Source organism: Eurytemora carolleeae, unplaced genomic scaffold (assembly GCF_000591075.1).
Source record: "Eurytemora carolleeae unplaced genomic scaffold, Eaff_2.0 scaffold312, whole genome shotgun sequence".
NCBI classification, from domain to species: Eukaryota; Metazoa; Arthropoda; class Copepoda; order Calanoida; family Temoridae; genus Eurytemora; species Eurytemora carolleeae.
The window spans coordinates 122,619-133,802 of NW_019396208.1; the positions used below are offsets into that span (position 1 = coordinate 122,619).

The following is an 11,184-nucleotide window of genomic DNA, read 5'->3' on the forward strand; positions in this document are numbered from 1 at the left end:
CCCCCCCCGGCCCCTTCTCTATCTATAAAACAAAAAGAAATGAGGGCAGGGGGGGGGCAGGGAAGATTTAGATTATATCTTGACTTATCTTAGACTAAACGGGCTTGAATGTGTCCCCCCACTTCCCTGTCTTCAATACATTAAAGGGACTGTTGGTGTAATTTCAAGTATCTATGGGATTGATATCTTTATCGGTGGATCTAACGCTAACAATGATGGCATAGATTGTAAACTAATTTGAAATTTGAATATAAGTAGGCTTCGCTCCAAGGGTGGAAATTGGTATAAAATGTATTGTACAGGGATTTTCAATAATAATGATTCCCAGTCCTAGATAAACGATTAACCCTGTTAAAGAAACTATTCTCTAAAAACTGATTTACCTCTATCTGTAGATCTAACACTAGCTATGAGAAGGGATCCATCCTCCAGAATCTGAATCCGACCAGAGAAACTAACCAAACCTCCTGAACAATATTAATTTAAATGCCAAAATCCACAAGAAAAATCACGGAGGAGAAAATGCGTTTTCATTTTAGGGTGTATTAGGCTTAGTAGCAATGACTATGTGGTCGGGTTGGGTTGCCGTGTGGCTGGGTAACTGTGTAGTAAGGTTACTTTGTGGTTGGGTTGCTGTGTGGCTAGCAGCTAGGTTTTTATGTGACTAGGTTCCTATGCGGTAGGGTTGGTATGTGATTCGGTTGCTGTGTGGCTAGGTTACTAGATGGATGGGTTGCTGTGTGGCTAGGTTACTATGTGGTTGGGATACTGTGTGGCTAGTTTACAATATGGTATGGTTGCTGTGTGGCTAGGTTACTATATGTTAAGGTTGCTGGTTGGGATACTGTGTGGCTAGGTTACTATATAGCAGGGTTGCTGGTTGGCTATATTCAGGGGGCGGGTCGGAAGAGAAACTTTGCTGCTATAAGTTGAAAAAGTTAAGTTGATCAAACCTAGTTCCGACCACGTTAGGTAAACATATAAAACTTTACAATCCCAGGGTTTAAAGAACCTTCTTTATATCTACAATATAAAATCTTACAAAGTAAAGGGTTGATATTGATCAGAAATGAGCCAAACCATCGGGATTTTTTTATTCTGTTGTAAATTTCCTTTCAAGAATGAGACTGTGCCCTGCAGAGATGTTTCGCCCATAAAATGTAGAATTAAATGAAACTAAGTGTTAAAATGCAGGAAATGCTGGCGCTTTGATTGCATAAATTTGCGCTTTACACTGAAATTCATTATCATTAAAGCATTTTTTAACGATCTGCATTCTTCCAAGTGCATTGGTAAATGATAGGGAAGTTGCATTAATAATCATACAATATTACCATTAAAGTGCCAGGTGACGTTGGGCGCAGGAGCTCCTTCAGCCTGACATGTTATTGTTGCATCCTTCCCGTCCAAAGCCGTCAAATTCGTCGGGGGGACGATAAACACTGGAACAGACGCTGAAACAAGTTTCAAATTTTATCAAACAATTTTTACAGAAAGAAAATGTTTGCAATATTTGAGAAAATCGAGTTAATTCAACAAATTACAGCGAGTTCAGCTTGAATCCCCCTAAGGGGTAAGAACCCCGATTTAATAGATAAATATTAGAAATAAAAGAGTTCGATAAAGTGAAAAGAAAAAATATTAAGAATAATCAAATATATAACTAATAAACCATAACCGAATATAAATTATTATGATATTTGCAACAGATTTTTTAATTATGCATTTCAGGCAAATTGATAATCTATATGTATATACTTTGCTTTTCTGTCTTGGTGTTTGTCTGTTTGTTTGTTTGTATCCAATAAACGTCAAAACGGCTGAAAATTTGTGTTAGTTTTTGTTTTAAATGTACGCAAAGAGAACATGTTCACAATTGAAATAGAAGATAGGCGCGAAGCGCCCTAAAAGCCGAGTAAAAAGAGAAATCTTCTTAATTCATAACGGATGTCTTTCTTTTTATTTGGTATGCCCCCCCCCCCCCGGCCCCTTCTCTATCTATAAAACAAAAAGAAATGAGGGCAGGGGGGGGGCAGGGAAGATTTAGATTATATCTTGACTTATCTTAGACTAAACGTGCTTGAATGTGTCCCCCCACTTCCCTGTCTTCAATACATTAAAGGGACTGTTGGTGTAATTTCAAGTATCTATCCTCTCCATTTATAAAGTATGATGTCCGATGTACAAGGTTGCCCTTACAAATTTTCTTCAAGAAATAACAGATGATAATATTTAAAATTAAAAAAATTTCACTTGTGGTTTCTTATAAAAAGTGACTTGCGGATTTTTGTTTTCAGAAGTAATGGAGACAATTGTAAGAATTCAACAATTCAAGCAATATCTTTCTCTCTAATGATTAGATAAAGGTTTAATATCGTTGTGAATCGAATATGCTTGTCTTTAAATGGAAGCTCATTTAAAATTACATTGAGAGTTCCTTTCAGTAAAGTTTTGAGATATAAATCCCGTGAATAAATGTATATTTCCGGTCTGGAATATATTTATAGCTTAAAATAATCCATCAAACTGGAACTCCTAAAATCCATCAAACTGTTTCCATTCTAAATATACCCTACCCTCTCAATACATCTGACCATCTTCCTAACACCATTAACACTCTCTACAAGTAGTTCTTTGGGCGTTACTGAAGGGATAAAGAGGGGGGGGGGGGAATGATAATTTTTGACCCGTCAGAATCAAAAATTTTGGCTTAAAAATTCAATAAAAAAATGGAAATTCACCTTATAAAAATCTGCGAAATTTTATATTTTTATGTAAAAACTTGTGAAGAAAAATAGCTGATGTTAAAACAACAATTATCAAAATAAAATATGTGTCACAAACTGTCTCCTGTAACCCCCTAAATGTACTAAGCAATAACGTGGGCTGAAAAAGTCATTAGTGTTTTGGGTGGGGCAGGGTATTGGTTGATTTCAACCCAATATCAGCTTTGGAGACACAACGACGGGCGGAGTAGGATATTGATGGTCTTTTTAGAAGATCATTCGTTAACTTTTTATACAGAGAGAAAAACTAAATTTAAGGTAGGTTTATAAAAAGTAATAAAAACCATCTGTTACGGTTTATTAAGCTCTAATCTAAGTACAACTCATAATTTATTTCTCTTAAACGGGTTCTACTTTAACACAGGGAAAGCTAGGAAACCAAAGGAAACAGGAAGGGGGATACTTAAAGAAAATTGTGCCTTTAGGCAATATCAAGATGGTATTGCACAGGGTTTAGAAGCAGTGATAATAGTTTTTAAAAAGTGTATGTTTTGAGGAGAAAACATAAAAGATTGTAGTGTTTCAAGAAAATAATAACAGTTCCTTGGAAAAAATATAATTATAAAAGTACCAGTCCCCTTATAAGATAATATTTGAAACAGAAACAGTCCCTGAAAGAAACATAATAAGAAAGCAGTAACAGTCCCTTTCAAGAAAATTAAAACAGTTTCTCAAAGAGATCCAATTATGAAAAACAAATCAGTCCCATTGATGGACAAAATTAGAAAAGAAACTTTCGTTTTAAAAAATTACAAAACGGTAACAGTCCCATTATTGCATACAATTTGAAAATACTTACTTTTAACCCTGAGCCAAGTATATCCGGTCACATATCCGCCCTCGTTAAATCCAGAACATTGGAACATTCCAGAATCCTCGCGTCTCATGTAACTAAATTCATTCAGATTCATTTTTAAGTGATTGTTCACAAATTTGAAAAGTTTAAAACAAAATTTAAGCTGATATTTACCTGATATATAAAGAATTGTTCTCCTGTACAGAATAACGTACTGCAGGGATCTGATCCAAAGGCTCCGCGTCTCTGTACCAAGTAATGTTGGGTTTGGGCTCTCCAGAAATCTCGCAAGGAATCTCAATCGCTTTCGAGAATTCACCCAATGTTTCGAAGTTCATCTTGTTCTCGAAGTATGGTTTTTCTAAAAAAAACTGTTATGGTGATTCCATCCTACCCCATTCCTTGCGTAATCCATTCCTTGCATTTATGCCCAGCTGACATACTTCCCCGGATTTTTTCGCGAAATCAATTTGCGGATTTGCTCCAGTGAATCTCCAATTGAGTGATCTCATGTCTTTTTTTCCCACCCTCTTGGTTGCGTGCACATGAATAGTGAAATCAAATGTCAAAGTTTCCATATCAAATTATTTGGGTGTGAAGCTGACTTGTGTAAAGTTGCATGTGCAAACATCATCGGAAGAAATGAAATAAAAATGACAGGAGCCTTCAATATTTAACCATCAATGCCGTTCAATATTTTGAATTTACGCTAGAAAACCTTTAAAATGAGCCCCTCCCTTACCCTCCCTCTCCACAACTAACAAAAATAATAAATTTGGGTAAAATTGTTAAAATATATTACCTATAACAGTGACTAGGGCGGAAGCAGAAAGGGTTGGTCCCCCTGTTCTCATTCTAGCCTTGCAGGTGTACACACCACGGTGCACGAAATCGGCCGACAACAGGCTCAGTGTTCGGTTCCAGAGATCATTAAAAGAGTAGGATATTCCAGAATCTTCTATAGGTTGACCGTCCTTTAACCAAACCAGCTCAAGCTCATACAGAGGACGTGCATTGGCGATGCATTGCAGCTCGGTGACCTGCGTGTGACGGATTATCGTCATGTTCTCTGGTGGGACGATAATCTCCGGAGAAACATCGGTCGAATCGTCCGAATCTACGATAAGCTGGATGTACGCAGAATTCTCCTCCTGTCCTAACTGCGTATTTGTAGCTCGAGCCCTAAAATGAAATCATTATTTTTGTGCGCATAGATTTTACAACTAGATAGCTTTAAAAGTTGTTTTAAGATTAAGGTTTAATGATCAGGAAAACTAACTGAACTGCGGAAGTTACCGTAAAAGGCAATTGTAAAATATCTTGATTTCTCATTATACAAAATATATATATTACTTACATATAGGATAAATAAATCTCGTTGTCGATATAAATTGGATGAAATAGATCTGAGGACAAGAAAAGGTAGACAGGCATATGCATCATGCATGGGGGATGAGAACAGGAGACCGGATGGCGGAAAAGGGAAGTTTCCCTAAAGACAGGAGGGGGTACACCCCTTCCAGGATACCAGAACCTTTTTCATTTTGAAACAAAAGAAAACTCAAAATATGCAATGTTTTCCCTTGAATCCGACAGAGTAACCAATTAATGCTCCTTAACTAGGGGAGGGGGGGGGGATGCGTGTTGTGCGTCACCTTTATAAAATCCAAAAACGCTTCTGTGAAATGTACTCATAAAGAGACAAAAGGATAAAAATAATTCTGATTTTGTTGCACCTGTATTGTTTTTGGTCTGAATCATCTACGCTGAGAATGATGAGTTTATTTTCCCGGGTTGTTGCGTACTTTGTCCCGTAGAGCAGGGCCAGGTCATCGCTCTGCCAACTGACCGAAGGTTCCGGCTCACTGGAAATGGCGGGAAACTCAAAAATGGCGGCATGTCCAGATTTGACTGTCAGCTGGGGATCTGGCTGCTCACTGAACGACGTCATAACTAAAACAAACGAAAAATTATAATCCTCATTTTCTTGAATTCAAATTGAAACACTGATTAAACTTTAAATGTTGGAACACTTTCCTATTTAATATTTAAAAGAAGAATAGAACTATTTCAAGGCTAGGCTTTGTCAGAATCCTAAACATAAGATGGAAATGGAATTTAATAATTCAGTTTTGATTTTAAACTTTCAACCAGGTTAGTGTGCAAAGCTTTACAATCAAGCGAGTAGGGGAATTAATTAGTGGTTTAATTAACTTATGGATGTCCAAATATCTTTACAATCAATTGTTGACTTTCAAAGAAAGTTCGTAATAATTTGAGGCCCGTTCTCAGTGGAAAAAACGTAGATATCTCCATCAGTAAAACTTGGATTTGAAGGATACAAATATAGTAACATGCTGACACTCTGGTATCACTTTAAATTACAAATGGCACTCCACTTTAATGAAGAAAAATTAACATTTGTGCAAGCTATGCCATCAGGTCCAAATGATGAAACTAAAATACCTCTTAATGCATTTAGATAAAAATAATTGCTTGCAGAAAAAAACAGGTTTGTCCTGTTAATGAGAGCAAATGAGTACTTAGCATATTTGGCAGTATATGTTGATCGGACTGTGTGGCTGGAACTGATTATTTGGATTCATCAACAAACAGTATTTCTCCAGAATATTACTGGTTTCAGTAATTAGTTCTCTGGGTCTATGATAATCCTTATCCAGTCCAAGATCAGAGCTCAGGGTTTAGAGAAAAACTTAGAATTTACGATGCTGTGTTGAAAACCCAACCCCCTCAATTGTTTAGTTCTTTTGTTCACAAAAAATTTCTCTTTCTTGGCTTAATTTTGTTTTAAGTAAAAAGGGAATATGAACCTTTATTCACATTTGTAAACTTTTTTAAACACTGAGAACCAAGAAAATGTATTTATTTATTCCAGATGCAAAATGACCAGTTTTAAACAATGCTTTTTATTTCTAATGTTTAATTTTAAAGGTGGAAAGTCTATTTTACTTTTGATAATATCTTACACTTGAGACATACCTCAGCAATAAGAATGAATATGCATTTTCAAGTTTTAATTTAAAAAGTTTCATCAAGTTCAACGACAACAGCTAACGTTATAAAAAAACTTAAAAGTAAAAAAAATTTCATATTAAATCAGGAAAAGTTCTTTACAATTATATTAAGATTGCAATACATTTTACAAAAATAACACAAACCACTTTAAACTTCGTGAAAGTAAACTAAAGTAAAGTAAAAATAAATTCAACTTGGTACACCTAGCTTTCCAAACTAATCTCAGAGATTAAACTAATTCATACTTGAACACTTACATAATTAGCAATAGGAATATCTATTTATTCAATGATAATAATAATAATAATAATAATAATAGTAATAAAAATAATAATAATAATAGTAATAATAATAATAATAATAATAATGATAATAATAATAATAACAGTAATAATCATAATATAATAATAATAATAATAATACTTACAAGCTACTGAGAGGGGGATGATCTCACTGATGATGCTCCCGACACTGTTCCTTGCAATGCACTGGTAGTTGCCGGTGTCCCCCCTGGAGATGGACTGGATCTTGTAGAAGGGTTCGGAGGAGAAGTCGGAGATATAATCTCCGTCCTTTAACCAACGGTATTGAGGTTGAGGATGACCTAAAAAGAAACAAAATTAAATGTTTTCTTAATTTAACAACAAGAGTTGAAAAGTTTCAGATCTATAAAAAGAAACTAAAATTTTCTAATCCCTTCTTTTTTAAACCTGATGGTGAAGGCCTTTGAAAAAACCAAATACCAAAGGTTTGTAACATAAAAATTGCAAAAATATTACGAATTAGAAAATTTGAAGAAATTATTCCCTTGAAAAAATAATTAAAACAATCAATTTAAGACACGAAAATGTGTGTGTGTGTGTGTACTGTGTGGGGACCGGGGGGGTGTATTTAAAATTCTTTCTTTGCATTAAGACCTCCTAGTTAGGCAAAAAAAGACATTTTCATTCTTAGGATTCAATTCTACCAATCCTAGTGATCAAAATACCGTGTAAATACCATAAACTATTCTATTGTTTGGAGTTCAAGAATTGAATTTCAATGATAAATGGACGCAGTAATCTCAACCAACAATTGGTCATTAACAGCAGGATATTTAATGTACACTGTGCACATGTACACAAATGACCCCATCCTCCTAGTTCCGGTTCAGTGCTGTCATAACAAATATTAATATTTGCAAAGTTTTGAGCAGGTTTAAACCTCTGGTATTATGATATTTACAATGAAAGATATATATTTTAAAACCGGTTTCCATTGTTATGGGTTTATTGGGAAAATGTTCTCAAATCTCATTTACTTTCAGGTTACGAAACTACCTGTACAAAAACTACTAAAACTCAACCTAGAGCTGTCTTACTACATTACCTAACAAGACCTAGACAATACGTCCTGTTCTACTGAGAACTTAAATACGTAATGTCATACTAAAAACCCAACTCCTATCCCTACCTAGAGCTAAGAAATAACTCCGTCCTATCCTACTCCTACCCCTACCTAGAGCTAAGAAATAACTCCGTCCTATCCAACTCCTACCCCTACCTAGAGCTTGACATTGAAGTATCTTGGTTCTGCCCTCTGCCACGATAGATCCTGATGCAGAAGGTTGAGTAATGAATCGAGGAGCTTGTAGACTATCTGAAAATATAAACAAAAATTAGATGTTTTAAATTTTCTAAAATCAATTCTGAAAGAAAAAAAACGTGTCTAGAAGTATGTTGATTGAAAAATAAACAATTTTTCAAATAATATTGTATTGAAAATGTTTGATAATACATTTGTCTGATTAACAAAACCAGCCCCCCCCCAATCCTATTTTACTTTTTGAACTAAGGAAACAAAAGGCGTTTTATAGATTTAAGAATTTAACTTTAAAAACATAGATCTTATCTATATTGTTATTAATGACATAGCAAGCTAATGAATCATTAAAAACTTGAATACGTTGTACAATGTACATGGTACATGTTACCTTTATCTACAGGATTTAAAGGCTATAAAATAGCCTCGAATTATAGATAATCATAGAAGATATACTTTTAAACCTTTTTTTTTAGTTTTAAATGAATTAAAAGGTTGTACAATAAAAGTTTATTAATACAGAAAGAACCAAACAGCAAACATATCTTCAGAATGTCCCATATCATATTGGATTATCTCCAAGCATCAACACCAAACTACTCACACACAATACTCGAAAAACCTAGTATATTCTGCATTCAAATTTTTATATCATAGCCTTTTACAACTTTTTAGAATGATTCACTCTTTATAAATTTTCTGATTAATCCCGAAAATCGTAATTTAGAGCTATATACGATTCAAAATGATGTGGGACACCCAGTACGTGAATTGTGTTCCTTATAATACTATTATACATGGGTTGGATGGGGCTCTGGACCCTGGTAGGAGAAGAGGGGCGTATTTTATAATTTAGTTCACTCTAGCGTACAAGTATAATATACGAGTAAATAACCAATCCAAGAATAAATCCGATTTTTAAGGATAATAAATTTAAACAAAAATATGAAGTTGGGACAATGACCTCTCAAAATATCAAAAATATAAACCTATTAAAGAGAAAACAGATGAGATATAAAGGCATACAAGAGAGGCAGCAAGCTAGAGCTAAAGATATAAGATATAATGATATGTCAACTCAACCCCTAATCCTCGAGTTTATCTACAAGGTGTCTCAAAAAATGTTAATTTCAAAATCCACTCTGTTTTTCTCATTCTCTTAAAATTGCAATGTTTTTGAAAGACTCCAAATTTTACATCTTTCTGAAATAGTTATTTAAGACATATATCAAGACAAGGATAAGACGAACCCAAGTTAAATTCAGCCTTCTGTCTTGTATTTGGTTTTTAAATGGCTTCTTTCATGATTTGGAAACGAAAGAAAAAGGTTGATAGTTGCAGGGAATCATAAATATAAAGAAACAGACAGATAAATTCCGTACAGTCGTCTCTGAAGTCTCATACGGTGAGGGTAATCTCGTATATTCGGACTCAGAACACAATAGAAAATAGAAAAAACATTGGCGCATAATTTTTTTGAGACACCCTAATCTACAACCTTTATAGCTCTGGACAGATTAGAGCCAGAGATTTAAAGAAAATATGGGATGTTACAATACTAAACTCCGGGATGTCATCTCATGTTATGTTGTCCATTTTTCATTACCATATCATCAGATGATATACATATACAGGGTTAGCCACGCAGAATTAGACTGTAAGGACGACCTATAAGTCTATAGTTTAAATTAAGTCTTCTGAAATATAATCTTATTGATGATTTGGCCCAGAAGGAAAATAGAAAGTTGCAGGTAATCGTGAATATCAGGAAACAAACAGTATAAATTCCCAACAGTCGTCTCGGGAGTCTTATCCTTCGTGGGAGAAGTCACAAAAAATAAAAAAGGGGGCAACGGTTGAAATTTTGCACTATTACAATTTTTTCCGGAGAAATTTTAACACCCTGGAATATTATAATCGTTTAAAATTTAATAATGATTTATCCTTTACATCTTATAATTCAGTGTACCTTCCCTTAGATAGAAATTTCCCACTGCAAATATCATCCAAAACCTTTCCAATTTGAAAAACTTAAATTCTTTGTCTATGTTTTTAAAATATTCTTTGTTAATTAATAAGATAAGAATATGTATACTCTGGTGAAATTAAATCTAGAAGTTTTGGAGAATTAAGTTGATTGTTTCGACGGATTCAGATATATGTGCGCACAAACTTTCTTTACAAGGATATATATGAATACTCTAACAGGGGGACCCAATAAAAGAGACATTTTTTTCAAATTTTTTCTTTTTTCAAAACACCCTAAGTTACTAAAAAGGTGAAATTAAAGATTTTCTTTAACAAAAACTTCTAAAATTTGACACTTTAAAAAATTCCGATTTATCTTCCTTTTTTTAAATAAAAAACATTTTTACTTTTACATTTTTTACCCCCCTCACCCTTATTTCTTAATAATATTAAGCTGTTTTCAAAAGACTTAATTAGTTTTTGTGTCAAAGGAAAGAATTTTTTGTCGATAATAAAAAAGAATTTTCTTAAAACGATTCTAAAGAAATTATCAAATACATATTTTATACTTAAAGGTTTTTCTGAGATTTTTCAAAGTTTTCAAAAATAGTAATTAAGAAGTTAATTAATTAAAGATTGTATAAAAAATCCCCTGGCGTTAATAAAAAATAAGTTTAAGAAGGGAACATCATTACATACTTTCAATAAGCTGTAGTAATGACCATATAATCCAAACATTTTGGCTTCTTGGATCAGAAAAAATGCAAGATCCACAGATTTGGATTTTAGGAGCAAAATAATAAAACAAAAAACTTTTTACTTTTAGATCACAAATGAGAGTGATTTTAAGTTAAACTAATGAGAGTTTGTAAAACTGGTCCAAACTTTCAGTGGTATTTAGACAACCTTTTTTTAGTAAAAATAAATACATTGAGAAATACAAATGTGCTGGATTCCGAACTGTGCCAAAATCATGAAATTTGTTTTAATGAGAAACTCATAAACAGGCTCAGTGTT

The 11,184-nt window shown here is 33.7% G+C and overlaps 1 protein-coding gene across 4 annotated transcripts in view; it reads right to left on the reverse strand.

Annotated features, from left to right (window-relative positions):
- The window catches only part of LOC111698206 (protein sidekick), a 53,911-nt gene that overhangs the window by 20,843 nt on the left and 21,884 nt on the right, over nucleotides 1-11,184 (reverse strand). For all 4 annotated transcript variants that reach the window (XR_002764485.1, XM_023468479.1, XM_023468478.1 and 1 more), the window contains exons 3-10: nucleotides 8,161-8,256; nucleotides 7,046-7,222; nucleotides 5,319-5,535; nucleotides 4,385-4,764; nucleotides 3,757-3,943; nucleotides 3,586-3,677; nucleotides 1,335-1,454; nucleotides 384-467 (exon numbers count right to left, since the gene is read on the reverse strand). Coding sequence is in view for 3 of the 4 variants with exons in the window: in XM_023468479.1 (XP_023324247.1) it covers nucleotides 384-467; nucleotides 1,335-1,454; nucleotides 3,586-3,677; nucleotides 3,757-3,943; nucleotides 4,385-4,764; nucleotides 5,319-5,535; nucleotides 7,046-7,222; nucleotides 8,161-8,256 (1,353 nt within the window). In the remaining variant the exon portion in view is untranslated. The remainder of the gene's footprint in view (nucleotides 1-383; nucleotides 468-1,334; nucleotides 1,455-3,585; nucleotides 3,678-3,756; nucleotides 3,944-4,384; nucleotides 4,765-5,318; nucleotides 5,536-7,045; nucleotides 7,223-8,160; nucleotides 8,257-11,184) is intronic.